Here is a 17690-nt window from a genome sequence, read left to right on the forward strand (position 1 = left end):
ATGCTTAGGTCAACCCATTGGCGAAGAGTCAAGCAAAAGTTGGCGGAATGTCTTACATCTGATGAATCATTCACAAATACATGAAATCGAATTAAACAAAGCAAAATCTAACTTAAAAGATCCATTCTAAAAAAATATTTAAAAAAATAATATAACATTTTTTCATTGCAATTTTTCAACTTTTTAATGCTGCTTATTTTTAAAACGAAAATGTAGGTTGGTGCTAATATATATCAAAAATTATTTCTCTATTTTTTTCTTTTTCTATTTTTTTTTTGTCGAAATTCCAATGATAATGTTACCCCTCATGATGTAACTTTTAAATGTATAGCATAAAATATACTACTGTCAATGTTACCTCGTATAGGGGATAACATTGACAGTTGAACCCCAAAAACAAAGTTAAATATCTATCAATAATAATAGATAACTAATTAAATTCTTCATCAATTTATAGCAGCAATATTGGTTAACACATAAAAACATTGCATACCAAATTAGTTTGTCACAGGTGAAAAAAATAACATTTTCTAAAGGTGTGTCAATGTTACATCACTTTTCCTTAGTCACTGTTATGTTGTAATTGATCATTTTATGAAAAAAGATATTTTGCAACTATTTTAATGAATTCACGTAACCAATAAAAGTTTAAAAATGTTAATACCTGGAAAGCAATATTTGTAAAAACTGCACAAAAATCGCTTTGATGTAACAAACTGCGGACCATTCCAGAAAGGAACTGGAATTTTAAATGATTTGATAATAGCTTTTTCTTTATCCAATCTTTTTTTCGCCTCCATTTCTTTTCTCTTCATATATAAAATTAATAAACTATTTTCAGTGCTCGTACATGTTAATGTTAAAAAAAAACCTAATACTAAAATTTTTTAATATTTGATAATATTTTATTAGTATTTTATTGCAAATCAATCTAGATATTATATATAAGGTATCAAATATCAAACATATCTATATTTTTTATGTAAAATCTATATATATATATATATATATATATATATATATATATATATATATATATATATATATATATATATATATATATATATATATATATATATATATATATATATATATATATATAGTTATAAAAATCATTTTTTCAGTTTTAAACGTCACACCGACAATTTCTTATTTAAGTTTTTTCTTCAATTGCTATTCTGTCCATTTTATTCATATTTTTAAAACTCTATGGTTGTTATCAAAACAGTTCAATAACATTTATAATATATTAATATAACTGAAATATTGATGATTACTCAAAAAATTTTAAGCATACACAATTATTATTTCTTATCCAGGAGGGATTAGGAACGATCCTATGAACTAAAATATTTCTAATTTTTTTAGCAATTTATACATACTTCAATAACATCATATTTTAGAAAACTTAAAGAGTTAACAATATGAAAGTTAAATTGAGTTTGAATATTTTTGATTAAATTTTCAATGTTTTTTTTATTGTCTATTTTTTTATACAATGTTTTAATATTTTTTTTTTTTCGTAATTTTTTTTTTTTTTGTCACAGAGTACCACGGATGTACATTTAATTAGGAAGTTCACGCATCATTCCTTACCGTGACGCGAAAATATGTCCAGAGCTCGTTTCGAACCTGGATCTCCTGCTTATATAACAAGCGTTCTAACCACTGCGCCACGGCCACTCAACATTTAGATGTAAAAGAGTGAATAAAATCTTTATAAAAACTAATTTTGTTGTAAAAGATTGAATAAAATCTTTATAAAAACTTTTTATATAGTATATTCTTATTTTTATAAAATCCTAATATAATCCTTGTCGATAAAATGTAAAAAAAAAAATTTTTATAATAAATAAGCTTTTACTTGAGAAAAATAACATAATCGTTGTTGATTCTTGTTTTTTTTCGGAGAAATAAATTTTTTGTGCCGTAGTCCTTTTAGCTATTAGTTAAAATTATATTATGTTTTTATAGCATTATCTAAAGCTTTTGAGACAGTTAATCATAAAAATATAATTAAAAAAACTAGGTTATTAGAATAACAAAATATATAACAACAAAATTATTGTCATTTCTTAATTTTACAATAGCTTTTACTTTTACCTTTAATTTTTTTATTAATGTCAATGTTTAAAAAATTGTTCTCAGCAGAAGCGAATGCAACAAAAAGCGTCAAGTAGAACTAGTAGAAAATAGAAAATTTACGGAGAGATAATAAGATAATTAGAAATAATAAGAGAGATAATAAAATAATAATTAATCTGTTTCTCAATTAGGAATGAAATCGTTTATTCTTAAATGAAAATAATACAAACTGATAGCTATATAGGCCGAAAGCATAATTTTTATTTTTATTTTGACATAGTATTCAATATATTTATACAAAGTTTTAAAAGCTGCAATGACTTTGTGTTGGATTTTTCTTGACGTGCTTAAAACTAGCAAACAAAGTAGCTGGTTTGATTTTGTGTTTGAACGAAACAGCCGATTGGAGATATAAACCAAAACATCCACAAATCTAATTTCTCCCAAGAGCCAACTCTCCCCAAGTGGAATTTTTCAGCCATTATTCTTCTTCTGATCATTCAACAATAAACACGATGTTTACTTTTCCTGTGGTATCATTCAAACAATAAAGGTTCAGTATTAATGTTATCATGATAAATCATAGGTGGTCTTCTTCGGCCATAAAGGCTGCAGGTTAGTCACGGACATTTAGTAATTTTATTTTACTATGGATCCTATATTACTTTGAGCTTAGTGACATGTATATTTCATATCTCAAATAGAATAATATGTGCCACAAAGATAGTTATTGCTTTATTCTATACTGTTCTTAGCTAAAGTTAGCAAATTTGCGCAAGAGTTGCAATCAGCATCTGTTGTGACGTTAGATCAACAAGCTGAAGTCGAGAGAATGAACTGCCGCTATGCAACCGAGATGGCAAAGAAGTCAAAACCTCTAGTCAAAAAGAAAGTGGTGAATGCCTATCCCGGATTCAAATCGTAATTTGGCAATAAAAATAAGAAATTTCAAAGCAACATCAGATTAAGAAAAAAACAACTTTAAATGACTACTCTATGGACCAGCTGTTATTTTATTAAATTATTAAATAATATTCATAGAAGCACTCTAATAATGTCTTCTTTATATTTGTACACACTTTGCTCTTGTCTTTGATCCCTAAACAGCAACATAGATATGAAAAAAAAATTTATCATAAAGAAAAATTCAAAAAACTAAATTGACCTTGGCAAACAGTAAAAATTGTCAGATGAGAAACTTGCCTTTCTTGCTAGCGGTCGCCATTTAGCTTTCTCGAGGGATATATCCCCCGCATTTATTATCGGATGTCATTCATTCTATTAGCGTCTTAAAGACCAAATCTGGATCTTTAGGCTAAGACAAAGAAACTTGTTGAAAAAAAAGTATAAAATGAATAGCTATATTGAACCAAAAAAGTGGCGAACACTGGCTGTTTTACCCTACTTTAATTTTGCAAAAATCAATTAAGGAATAACCTTTAAAAGTAAAAACTATTCTTTTGTATTTATTAACTTTTAAAGTCTATATACTTAAGACTATATATTTATGTATTATTCTATGTATTTCTTTTTATTTAAATCAAATATTTTCTTTTTCTTATAAATTTCCATTTTTAAATTTTTTAACAATAATTTTTAATGCTTTATCTGGATATAAGATTCTATCACTATTTTATACAGATATAAATTTTATTATTTTTATCCGGATATGAATTTTATAAAAATATGTTATTAACCCGTTTTAATCTTGTTTTGGGGCCTTCGGAGCTTTTGCCGGATTTTTTCATTTTTTATCATGTCTATTTTTGTGTATTTTTGAAGCTTCACTATCACAGTTTTTTGTTTTTTTTAAATAGACATTTTACCTATAGTTCTATAATTTTTGCGTGAAAAAACTTGAAAAAAATAAGAAAGATGATAGCAGATTAAAAAAGCAGATTAATTCCTTCCAACTGTCATCATTGACAATCTTTTATTTTGTAAATAAAGCTCTAGCACTTCTATTAAATTTGAAATAAGCAAATGATTTATACTGACATTTGAGAAATCAGGCATAGGCAAATAGTATAAATACTCTGTATCAACCGTATTTAACAGTTTAGGCAGCAAAAATATTTTGCTACCCTCCAGACAACACCCTAAACTTTACCAAAAGAAAAGCTGAGATATAGTTGCAAGTTTAATTAGGCCACACCGTTCAACGTAATTTGAATCCTCAACCAAGACAATATTTTATATAGGAGTGATTCAAAAATATTGAATATGACTTTAATTGGTAAGTATGCTTTTTAGAAACTTCTTGTCAAAACATTTATAAAATGGTGGCGTAAGATCTGAATATATCAGATGCAAATTTTTTTTTTACTTTGCTTGATCCATTGTAGTTTTTAGATGTAAATCAAGAAACGAAGGGAAATAGGTTTTTCTGGAGTAATTTAATGCGCCTTCAATCCTCTTTCTGCAGACCTCTGAAGTTGAAATTTACAAAGAAAACCGAGAAAACTTATCTAAATGAGAAAATGCATGTGGCAAACAGTTTAAAAAACACCACCTAACAAAAACAACTTTTCATATGAAAAATATTTTATTTCAGTACAATTTAAGGTAAAGTAAGCTATTCTTTTATTGCAGCGGTGTTACCTCTCCCAGGTACAGTCCTGGCAATTTTATAACATCTGCGAGTATATACAGTACGGAATGTCATCACTTAACGCTTAGATTCGATGTTTTGAATGCTGTATTTATTAAGGTACCAAAGAAATAGGAAAAAGTGGCGTAAAAAGAAGATAAGTAGGAAAAAGTGACTACAGAGTCCAATTTCCAAAATGCTGTTAAAGACCAATTAAAAATTTTTGTTGACATACTTCAAAACAAGAGTTTGGCAGTATAAACGAAAAAAATACCGCTCGTCATTTCTATTAAGACATTCAAACATCATTCTTGAAAACTGGTTTTCTACAGAACTAATACTCTGTTTCCTTATTATTTTGCAAACAAATTTAAAAGGATATGGAATTGAAGTTAATAAGTTTCAAGCTTATGGTTTATCAAACTGCCAACTGCCACACTACACCAAAATATTCCCCTGGTACAATATGCCAAAATCAGTCCATAGATTGCTGAACAGATAAATTATTCACTTCTTGTATGCTTGCTTTTGATAACCTGTAAAAACATTCCGTATGAAAAAAAGAATTTTTTATAAAAATGGAGCGGGTTAGCACCCTAATGCGCTTATATAAAATGTAAAAAAATATTGAGTTGAATAACATCAAAATTTCTGTACAGTATGCCAATATTTTAAATATTTTTTTTTTCTAAAATATTATCATAAAAATATTTATACACTCTTGTGTTTATTTTATTTTATATTTTGCCTTTATAATATTTCATGAAGCTCTATAAATGTTTATCTAACAATTAGGAGTATAATAAAACTACACAAAGATGTTAAGAAGTAATTGACCGCCTAGTAATTAATAAAATTGAAGTTTCTAATGACAGCGAAAAGATATTAAAAAAAATGTAATTAACTGCAGTTACAAGTAAAGTTTTCGTACAAGCTTTTGCTCTACCTAATACTCTACCTATAATTCTGCAGAACTAGCTGTGGCAGGAACTAAACTCTTTTATTCAAACATATTCTCTTATAATGAATTTTTAACTTCATATATAACAGACCGTTCTAAAGCAGTTACAGCTGACTTATTTCCAGGTGTTACTAATTCTATCTCTGCTATTATTCAGGGCCAAGTTTTTTAATCATTCATTGACGTCTGGTCTGCCATCAGGATCAACTTATAGTATATTGTCTATTCAGCCGTTGAAAATATCTGACCCTATTAGCATCTTTATTAAGCAAGTCAAAACATCATTAAAATTTATCCCAGAAAACGATCTTCATGACAAGAAAAAGAAAACTTCATGTTAAAGATGATAAATAAAAAAACGAATATATTTTTAACAACCATAACAGTGACAATGTGTTAGATGCATTAGAAACACAACATTTTAATGAATTGCCTTGTTGTTCTACTTCTGAATATTGTAAAAAAGTAATTTTATACTAAAACAACTTGGGAAACGTTTAGTCTCTGCAAAAAATAACATTTAATTTAATTGATTTTGCTTTTTCGTTGCATCAGTTTTTTGTTGTTTATTTGATTTTTTTTTTTACACTTTTAATAAAGAAGATAAATTTGTTGTAAAATTAATAATAACTTTATTTGTTTTTATTATAGAATCTGTTTTAATGACTTAAAACAATTCTTACATATCATGGTATAAATTTGAATTTGGAACATGTATACCTGCATATAATCAAGGGTGCATTTAGGTAGGATCAAGAGAACACATACTGATATGCGCCCTTGATTCCAAATGAGTATTTTTAACCATTTTTATTTTAAAATCTACTTAAGATATTCCGTTAAAAAAGATTATTAAATTATGATAAAGTATAAAGTTAGCAAATCATGAACTATTACTTTAGAGATCGAAATTAAAATATAGTTAGTGAATTGGTCTGATCATGGGTGCAAACTCTTCCCAACAATATGGGTGCATACTTTTCTTTACAAAAGTTTCCTAATATTTTCATATTGTTGCGTCATGATATCTTTTTTAATAACTTGATATTATTTCATTATTATTGCGTTTTTATGATTTATTTGAATTTTCCTTTTTTTTTTTAGATCAATGAGATAGCACCTGTACATATAATATTCATTTAAACTGTTGTAATCCATTGTAAAAAAACAACAACAGACAAACAAATAAATAACTTCATTTACTAATAGTTAAGAAATGTGTTATATAAACATTTTATCTTTAAAATACTTAACTTGGTTATCAATTAGGAAATTTAGTTTATTTATAATAGAGATGTTCAAAATAATAATAGCAGAAATGCCTAAAATCTGTTGTTACAGCGTGAGCCCCATAAAACAATTAGTTGAATGTATATATATATATATAATTTAATATAATAGAACTTGAAACTAAAACTTTATTTTGAAACAAAATATTATGGTGGCAAACATCCAACTTTGATTTGTAGTTTTGACTAGTTTTTATACATGTTTAAAGTCAGATAGTAACGCTTTTTTGAAAAACTGCATGATAGTTCGACTTATTTATTTTAAATTTAGAATTCTACTCTCCCAAGACTTTAAGTAAAAGAAACTTTACGTAGCTTAGCAACAAATTTAACCAAGAAGAATGTGTAAAATCATTTCAAGCAAATAAACTATAACAGTAATTTTTTGCTTTTTTTTTTGTCTTGTTTTTGTTTAACTGTAAATTTTTTCATTATTTTCAAACTTTGTTTTATAAATCATATTTTTAAAACAAAAATGGTTAGCCAACACAATTTAGTTTAAATTCTTTGTAAACGTTTTATTAAGACAAATATTTTATCAAGATATGAAAATAAAAAAGTATTTTTTCGGAATAATATTATGGACGCTTGTGGTTTATTTAGAAATCTATTACATAGTTTTCAAAGAAGCAAAAAACAAAACTACAGAAAACGCCGGTCTCGTTTTTAACTCTATTAACAATCATATTGCAGCAGATGAGGGTATTGGCGAAAATAAAGACTGTGTTTTAAGAGGTATTTATAAAAAGGTTCACATATATGAGCAACAAAAGATCAGTTGTCAAGATCATATTTTATCAAAAGTAGGATGTGCGTTTGTTAAAAAAGAATATCCGTATGACAGTGAAAATAACTGTAAGACAGTTCTTCCTTTAGAAATTTGCAAATTTTCACAAAATAGTTACTTAACTTGCAATCAAAATAGCTGTGGAGAAGAGTCTGTTTTTATTCACATAACAAATCCTGACTCAGGCGAAACAACAATTGTGGAAGCACTAGGCAAAACAGACAACGAGTTGTCAGACATTGTTCTTAGATATATTAAAATCTCAATCGCGAATAAATTTCCTTTTATATTTTTAAGTTGTGGTGAAAACAAACAAAAAACACAGCTTTTAGTACTAGAGAGTCACTTGAAAACCCATTCTTATTTTAAGCCACATTCTGAAAGAACGCAAAACCTCCATTATAAACAAAAACCAAACATAAATCTAATAATGATCGATTCAGTCTCTCGGGCACATTTTTACAGATCTCTACAAAAGACAACCAAAATGTTAAATGAAATAAATTTGAATAGCGAAACAGAGGTATTGGACTTTGAAAAGTATCAAGCAATTCATGGTCATACCATGGAAAACGTTCGAGCGTTATTTACAGGAACAGTTTTTCCTAAAAATTTCACCGAAGAAATGAAAGAGAGCGCGGGAGTAGGTATTGATACATTTATGACTTACTTTGTAAATCACGGGTTTCATACATTGTATCAAGACGATATGTGTTGGAAAGCCCAATGGGGAATAAACCTGGACTTAGGGTTATCTGAAAGTTGGGTGGATCTTTTTGAAAAAATTAATAAATCGAGTATACAAGATACTGGTAAGTCGTTAAATTTTTTTATTTGAGTTTTTTGATTTTATAGTGAAAATGTTGTTTCTTCATAAACTACTTTAATTTTAAATTTTGTCAACGTTTCGCTACTGTTAGCGCATAAGTTTGTACAAAGACCTTTTCATAGATATCTCCGACATAGGTATCTCCAACAGAGAAAAGTAATTGTTCAAAACGATACCATTTAGCGTTTAGCTAATACTTTTTAAGATTCTGATTAATAAAATTATAGCTTTTTTCCTTACTTTGACAGGCAAAGGTTTTTCAACCGGCGTTAATCCGTTACTTCACAATAGCTCGTTTTTATGTTACTTTAGGTTTATTTTATTTGTTTTTCACACTTAATGTCATTTTTACTAATAACCGATACTTCATGAAACCGAGGCTTTAACTCAAGAAAGCTAGAAAAAAGAAAGAAGATAATTTGTTGCAATATTTACCAACTTAGCAAAACCATGTAAACAATATGAAATAAATTGTACACGTTTTAAGATATAAAAAATACTGTTGTTTTATCAATATGCTATATACTAATAAATGTTTTTTATTTCCAGTTCATCAAAATGTATAAAAAATTCATATTAAGTTTAAGATTAGCGTAAATTAATGCTCTACAATCCTTTCCATTTGATGCTTGCACAAAGTAACCTTCATTTAAAGTTTTACTTCAAATCTATTTTGTAATTAATCTGTATCATATATAAATAAATGCACAGAAAAAACCGATTTGAACCGTGTATCATTTAGTTTATATTAATCAATGTAGATTAGGGGAAAATCGGGTAGCCCCGAACACTTAAGAAATAAGTAGTATATATAGGAATAAGTAGTGTGGTTGCTCAAACCCTAACTAAAATCATACTGCCAAATAATTATTATGAAAGTAGAAACATCTATTTATTGAATTAAAATCAAAAAAATAGTAACAGTATACTTTAATATGACACAAAATATAAAAGAAAAAATGTTAAAAAACGGGCATCTAAAAAAAATTCGAGCGTAGCCCCGGACACATATTTTAAACAGGAGTTCGCTTCTTTTTAAATTATTAGGCACATACTTAATACATTATTTAACAAGCATTTTACCATGGACATTCCAGTTATAATAATTAGAATCAGGATTGATATCAAAACAATTTTTGTGTGACTATTTCTAAAGGCTTATGGATTTTATTTAAATTTAGAGATTATGTCATCCAAGCCTGTCCAAAATTATAGGACCTAGATAACTTAGACCTTTTTTTTCAAGTTCTTGATACATAAAAATTGCTTCTTATCCATTCAATGATGAAAAGGAATAGGATTAAAGAAAAGATTTTAATAAAGAACATCATTTAAAACTAATTTACTTTATTTGTAATACATTATAGTAACTACAAGTACCTTTATTGGGAATTTAAACGAAATAATTTTGTTGAAAAACTGATAAAAAAATATCCACCAGTAAATCAAAACAAACAAAAAATAAATTTCTCAGATAAACATTTCATACTTAAGATAACTTATTTTTTAACACCATACAAACGTACAAACCATAATAGTCAGAGGTAGGATTTAACTCTACACAGTTTTAATGTGCCTGATCTTTACATGTAAAGCACTGAGTCTAGTCTTCATCAAAATTGTCTTCACATATTATACCAAATATATACATATTTGGTTTTTTTTTTAGGGCTTTTAAACAAACGAGTAGCAACTTTTTAAATTTTTTTCAATCTATTTTTCGGATTTTTTTTATTGATTGAGCGAGTTTAGAAAGCTTACCATGCTTATCAATGAGTTGCTTAACATAAAGAGAAGAGGTGAGAATTTTACTTTTTTGAGCTTTTCTTTTTTCTAGAGTTAATTCTTTTTTGAGAAATTGTAGGATATGCAAGTAAAACATTTAAAACATCAGTAACTGCAGATTTAGTAGCTGCATTAAAAATTAATGATTTTTTCAAAATGATTGCTGTGATATTAGGTGTTTTAGAAACAAAAATGTCAGTGGAGGTTACATCGGTAGAATTTATAAGTCGCTGTTGAGTGATGCTATTGAGAATGCTGTTATTCATTACTGATGTCTCATTTATTACTAATGGATCTTTTATTGCTGATGGAATTTATATAACTACGCTCCTCAGAGATGCGTGAATATTTTTTTGATAATGTTCCAACGATTTGAGAAATATATCTCCATTTATCCAGCTGCTGATGCATGGAATTGCATTACTATCAGGGGGTGCCCCAATCATTAGATGTGTGTTTTTACCCATTTTTTTACGAGAAAATATAAAAAGTGGATGTACAAAATGTCCAGTTACACTCATGGAAAACATTAATATTATATTTCTGCCTTGTTTTCCTGATGTTAATTTAGCAACTAGTCTTTTTCCCTTTTACAGACAAAATTTTTTGGTTTTTATGAATGCAGAAAACAGCAGTTTTATCAGCATCATATATCCTTGATGCTGGAAAACTGTATTCTTCAGTAAACTCTGTCAACATATTAAAAAAACAATCTACTTGAGGTTTGTTGAAACCAACAACTCGCATAAGACTTGTAGATTTGGGTATTCTTAAAACTAATTTTTGATGTCGGTTTTTAAATCCTATAAAGAAATCATTTACTGCAATTTTTTTTTTTCTTTTTGAACCGATGATTTATCTTTAACTCTTCAGCTAATTCATAAACTAACCTCAAAAAATCATGCCGAGAAAGTCCTCTAAATGGATTATCCAAATCTTTCACATGTTCAACAAGTCTGATTTAAAATTCATCATTAAAAGTATTTTAAAAACGTCCTAATATGGGGCACATATTAGGACATTTTTAAAATACTTTCAGTTACCATATTTATTGCTTTTAGCTAATTTTCTTCACTCCATCTACCTCTCTTAGCGTATATTATTTGCTTTTTTGGCATTGTAAACTAATGAAATGAAATTTATAAGCAAAAATTATTTACAACTTTATAACTGCAGTTTATATTAACTTACCCTTAAGATTCTAAAAGGTAATAAATTTTATGTAACTACTTGCAATATTCTAAATTAGAATATTGTAAGTAATTACATAATAACAAATACACACATATATATGTTTATTATTAAATGAAAAAAAAAATATTGTGTAATTACTTACAATACTCTAAAAGGTAATATGTATATATATATATATATATATATATATATATATATATATATATATATATATATATATATATATATTCATATATATATATATATATATATATATATATATACATATATATATATATATATATATATATATATATATATATATATATATATATATATATATATATATATATATATATATATATATATATATATATATATATATATATGTATTAGGTATATGATAAATTTTAAATCAATTAGCCTGGGGTTCTAAATGATGAACTTTTGCCTATAAATCACAGAAATGAAATTGATTTTACCATACCATGAAAAAACTACTCGCACCTAAGACAGTTTCATATTTAACCATACAACACATAGCGGCCCAAAGGCTATTAATTATAATATGTCAGCTTTATATACAATACACATGAGAAATACATGAGAATGAGTACCTACACTGTCCTACAGCATTTGTAGTGATGTTAATAATCTTTCAGATTTGTGTATTAGTAATAATAAATTTACAGTTAAGATATTTGTTTGTTCTGCAAGAAGAACGAATGTATTCCATCAACTTTACAGCTCTCTCGGCTACTATGTTGGATCGAGGCACATCAAGCACTGATGGTTCTTTCTTCCAGTGGGTAAAGAAGCATTTCACAGCTTTGGAACACTTAAGTAAAGATATTGCTGACAGTAGGTCTTCATAAGCTGCCTCTGCATAGTGCTGGTTTGAAAATCAGGCCCGCAACCAAGTAGTTGCAACGAAATTGCAGGTTATCCTCAGCTGTTCTTGCCAGTTTGGAAGAATGAAAAATGCAATAAGCGCAAAAATGCCTCTTGAGTTCCACCTGGCACTGTGCAGTGATGGCAGCTTGTGCCATTTGACACGAGGCCATTTTTACTCATTTTTGTAAAACTTGTATGCTTCACAATACTGAAAAAGAAATTTAAAGTCATCTCTCCAGCCAAGGTTCTCATACTCTGCTACCATTGCTGTGCCCTTGTAGGCATTTTTTAAACCATCATAATGCTCCATAATCTCATCAATAAATTTGTAGTTAATGTTAGGCGACTGTGACTGTATAGGAAAAAAGAAATCTTACACATATCGTAGAGCAAGATCAAGAATGTGGTGTTGGCAGCCGATGTATTGAGGTTCATCGAATCCCTTGTCTCGAAATGTTTTCTGAAGGTTGGCTACAACTCTATTCTTGCCACCAGTATTTACAGCTGTTGTGTCAGAGATGATCATCTGAATAATGTTCCATGCATTGTAATCATCAAGTAGATCCTGTAGTGCTTTATATATGTTTGCAGAGGATCCACTGTCACAAACCAAAATGCCAAGTTTTAATGTTCTTTTGTCATTTTTCAAGCACACAACTTGGTACTCAGTCTTGTCAATTTTCTTACCATTAAAATGCAAAGAAAATTTCTCTTCAGAAATCTGTTCCATGAGGCGATTCTTAACTTGTTCTGCATCTCTGATTGTTCGACGCCAGACTCCAGACTGTGATGGTGTTGGGACACAAACTCCATCCTCAGCCAGACTTTGAAGCACCCGTGATATTTTTCTGGTTGACATAGAGTGACTAGACACTAGTTTGGCAGCTTGTTGACTAGCGTGTTGCACGCTTTCTGGGAGATTCTCCTGGAACTGCCTCCAAGTCACCACTGCTGCTTTATCCTCAGAATCCTCACTATCGCAGGAAAGTGGTACGGAAATAACCGCTTGGTTTGTCGAGGGTTCTGATGTGCTTTTGGCCCTTTTTGATGGATGGATTGTTGACATAGGAGCTACTTTCATAGTTGTATATCCCACCCTGCCATCTGATTAAATTTATACTTTGTACAGTTTTTTGTCCTCACTACAAAGCCAATTTCCATCTGGTTTTGTTATATCGAACAGATGAGAAAGATTTTCTTCAAATACTGCATTTGGTCGCTTTCTGTGTTTCTCAAATGATGTGATAAGTTTGTCAACATTTGCAGACACTTGTTGTTTGGAAAGAACAGGAAAATTGAACTTCTGCCAAAGATTCATCAATTCCTCGGATATTATTTTTAGTCGATCATGTCATCCTTTCAATTCATCAAAGAGTCCCAAGAATCTTCCAACGATATCTCTGTTGGAAGGCATTTTACACAATTTGTTGCTCATATCCTGTTTTACCTGTGGTATATTAGAAGCTTAATTTCAAATTTTATATTCGCGCTTGATTTCAAATTTTGTGTCCACATTTCATCAGCTGCTTCCACTGCTGATTTTGACTTTTTACTTTTAAAGGACATATTTTCAAAAAGAAGCACTAACCAGCAGATCTTGCAAATTAATACTGCAAATAAACAAAAATTGTTTGAATGATATGAACAACTATACAATATACAATATTATATATTTACAGTTTTAAAAATCAAAGTCAAGCATAAGGAAGTAGGAACTGGGAGCAAAATCAAGTGAAAAATCGAAAAAGTTAAAAGTGGTGAGGTGCTAGGTGCGGGAGGTTTTTTTGTGATCTACTGAAATAAACCTCAAAACAGTGATCTATTGGTAAAAGTTCATCAAATGCAACATCAGGAAAATTAAAATTTTGAAAAAAGTTTCTTTGTCATTTACCTAATATATATATATATATATATATATATATATATATATATATATATATATATATATTTATATATATGTATATATATATATATATATATATATATATATATATATATATATATATATATATATATATATATATATATATATATATATATATATATATATACATATATATTATATATACATAAATGCATATCGATGGCTAAACTCCAATACTACGTATCTCAAAATTCAGCTGTTTTGAGTTAAGTAGTGAATAAGAAACTATGGCCAATTCTACACCTGATTCTAACAACACTTATGTTAAATAATACCGGGAAAAGTGTTTAAATTAGGTAAATTTGTTTCTTGTATCTTGTTAGTTGGCAGAACTGAATTCAAACACCACGTATCATGAATTGTTTACATTGAAGATATGTGACTATATTAACCAGCTGGTTCATTTCAGGTTATTATTGTTTAATTTGTTAACTGTAATGCAGTTAAGTTAATTGATTACTAGCTTAGAAGTATAATGAATAGTTTTAAAGTATTCACTTAACCTAGATTTGTTGCTTACTATAGAAAAGTTGCTTGTAAAATAAACGTTCAAGATACGTGTTGTTACAGTTTAGTTTGTATACTTGCAGGTCCAAGATACGTGTTGTAATATTAATATCTGCTATCTAGCAGTTGAATCACGGATGAATCAAATAGTGAAGATAGTGATTTCATTGATGACGTGATCGGTTTGCTCCAAAAAGAAAAAATCGTACGTAGCTTTTAAAATAAAACTTAAATTCAAATTTCAATAGGCCTACTCCATAAAGTGATAGGCGTAGGTCTACTCCTGTATAAAGTATGACTATTTGATAATACTAGCTCAAGCTTAGTCGTTTACAACATTTGAAAGGTATATTTACAAGAAATAGTTTTAAACTTTTGGCTTGGCGACAAAAGATTAATAAATTTCTCTCATAATTTATCCGTTAAAAATTAAGTCTATAATAACAATAATAATGCCCTAATAGTTTTTCAGGAACTGAGCGGACTACAAACTACCTTGGAAGAACAAATATTTGAAACAGCAATGATGATACAGGAAATCAAGCTTTTGGACTATTGATAAATTAAGCAGAAGTAATATTCGAAGATGGCGTAGGTATTGAAGGTGTCCTATAAGAAGAAGTCATCATCTCTGTCGTCAAAACGGATTTGAATCAGCCCGGGACAAACCATCAGGATGTTTTACGAGAATAAGATCAACCTATACCTATTATTGATTGCTCTCTATATTTAAAAGATAAAGAAAAAAACTACTACAAATATTGACAATAGTATTGATTACAATAGCAATGATGAAGAACCTGATGACCCAAATGACCCAGATTTTGTGTTGTCAGATGATGAGATTATACAAATTAGCCTTGAAAATGATTCATATATTGACCTAAATAAAATCGATGCTCAAAGTATCGAAAACAATTCTAATGCCAACAATTTAATTTACCAAGAACTTGCAAGAAAACCTTAAGATGATTTGTGTTCTGTTGAGGTACTTAATGATGAAGGCAATAATGGCAAGAAAAAAAGAAACAAGCAACCTGATAGATCTTCTTGGGATGTTAACGTTCACAAGAAACTAAGAATGACAGGAAAAAAGTACTTTACCAACATCAATTTTGGCTTTAAAAAAGTCAAAATTGATGGTAAAATTACAGTTAAACGAAGTGAAGTGGAGCATGAAGAAAGAAAAATGGAACTTGCGTGTAATTCCAAAATTTGTAAAGCAAATAAAAAATGAAAATGTTCTGAAATATCGGAAGTGATGAGACATGATTTATTCAAATTTTTTTGGCAACTATCTTAGAAAGAAAAACAAGTTTACATCCGCAACCACGTGAAGAAAATTGATGTACAACAGAAAACTGTTATAAACAAAATAAGCAGGAGGTCTGGTATATTCAAATACTACTTAAGTTCTACTACTGGTGATTTAAAACCTGTTTGTAAACAGATGTTCTTGAATACCCTTGGTATGAAAGAACGGATGGTTCAAAATTGGGCATCAAGTACAGTTGTGTATCCAGACGACGAGGAAGCACAGTATTCAGTACAAGAAGATGGTGCTATTCTAACAAAGGATGTCATTGAACAATGTGGATGTAGAGAGAAAAAAATACCACAAAAAAAAAAGATCATTTTTGAATGGTTTGAAAGTTTACCAAAAGTCCCATCTCATTACTGCAGAGCATCCACGTTGAAAATGTATTCAGAACCATTATGGGATACAAAAATTGGTTTGTACAGATCATACAAAGACTTTTGCACTTCTCACAATAAACTGTATGGATCCCTTACTACATTTATGTAAGTTTTTGAAGAAAAGAATTAATCCCTCTTCGTTCCCAAAAAAAATCAGTGTGATACTTGTTACGCATTCAAAGCAGGCAATGTTTTAAAGGAAGTCTACGAAATATATTGTTAAGTTAAGATGGAGACTTATAGATCTGGTAATTATAAGACAAAGTTATGTTTACATAATTACACTGTTTATAACTTAGCTAATAAACATTGCAAATGGTACTGGTTTTAAGAAGTAGAGGGGGATTTATCGGCCAACCCATTTGCCACCTGTTTGGTTGATTATTTGAAGGAACATTGTCTATCTCCTTGGCGCTCCTGTGTATTATACACATATGGTTGCACAAATCAAAATCAATTTGTAACCAATTTGTATCAAATGCACTTCTTCACTTTGCCGTCCAATGTAATATCAATGTAACTCAGAAATACTTAGTGAAAGGGCATACGCAAATGGAGGGAGATTCAGTACATGCGAGGATTAAAAAAAAATCAAGGGAAAGGATGTGTACCAACCATTTGAGTATGTAAAATATACCAAGGAGGCCCAGCAAACTCCCTTCCCTCATGAGGCTCCATGCTTGAAATGCGACTAAAGCAAGGATTTCTCTAATATAAGCTATTAGGACTCAGTTTGTCCAGGAAGAAAGAAGACCTATGTGTCGTTGATGTTCGCTGTTTCCAGTACCTACCCACAGAAACGATTCAATACAAATTATCTTTTGACGGAAGTTTTGTGAATTTGCCAAGAAGACCAATCAAAGTTAAAAAAGATGATTCACCTATGCAACTATTTTAGGAAAAAATTCCGCTTCCATACACCAAATGGAAACATTTATAAGACTTGAAGTATGTCATCCCAGAGGATTACCATCACTTTAATGACTCCCTTCCTTAAAAGAAAAATTTTGTGAAGACAACTGCAGGTGTTAGAGGACACCTAAAAGTTACCCATTAGAACACCAAAGAAGATATATGGGGTTATGTAACTGTTAAGTGTTACTATTTTTCAAAAGACTGCCTTTTTTCAGTTAATAAAATGTGTCCTATTTTATTATAGACAATGCAG

General features: G+C 29.0%; 2 protein-coding genes across 4 annotated transcripts in view; one reads left to right on the forward strand and one right to left on the reverse strand.

Annotated features, from left to right (window-relative positions):
- Positions 1-17690, reverse strand: part of LOC105845456 (calbindin) — a 127052-nt gene that overhangs the window by 38092 nt on the left and 71270 nt on the right. Inside the window, exon 1 of one of the 2 annotated variants that reach the window (XM_065818723.1) lies at positions 665-874. The exons of the other annotated variant lie outside the window; for it this stretch is intronic. Within the exon in view, the coding sequence (XP_065674795.1) occupies positions 665-815 (151 nt within the window). The 5' untranslated portion in view covers positions 816-874. Of the gene's footprint in view, positions 1-664; positions 875-17690 lie in introns of those variants that run through there. 2 annotated transcript variants of the gene reach the window in all.
- Positions 7195-17690, forward strand: part of LOC105845457 (uncharacterized) — a 32696-nt gene continuing 22200 nt past the window's right edge. Inside the window, exons 1-2 of one of the 2 annotated variants that reach the window (XM_065818959.1) lie at positions 7195-7302; positions 7529-8524. In XM_065818959.1, the coding sequence (XP_065675031.1) occupies positions 8143-8524 (382 nt within the window). In that variant the 5' untranslated portion in view covers positions 7195-7302; positions 7529-8142. The other variant, XM_065818958.1, reaches the window with a different exon arrangement.

The sequence above is a fragment of the Hydra vulgaris genome, chromosome 15 (genome assembly GCF_038396675.1).
Source record: "Hydra vulgaris chromosome 15, alternate assembly HydraT2T_AEP".
NCBI classification, from domain to species: Eukaryota; Metazoa; Cnidaria; class Hydrozoa; order Anthoathecata; family Hydridae; genus Hydra; species Hydra vulgaris.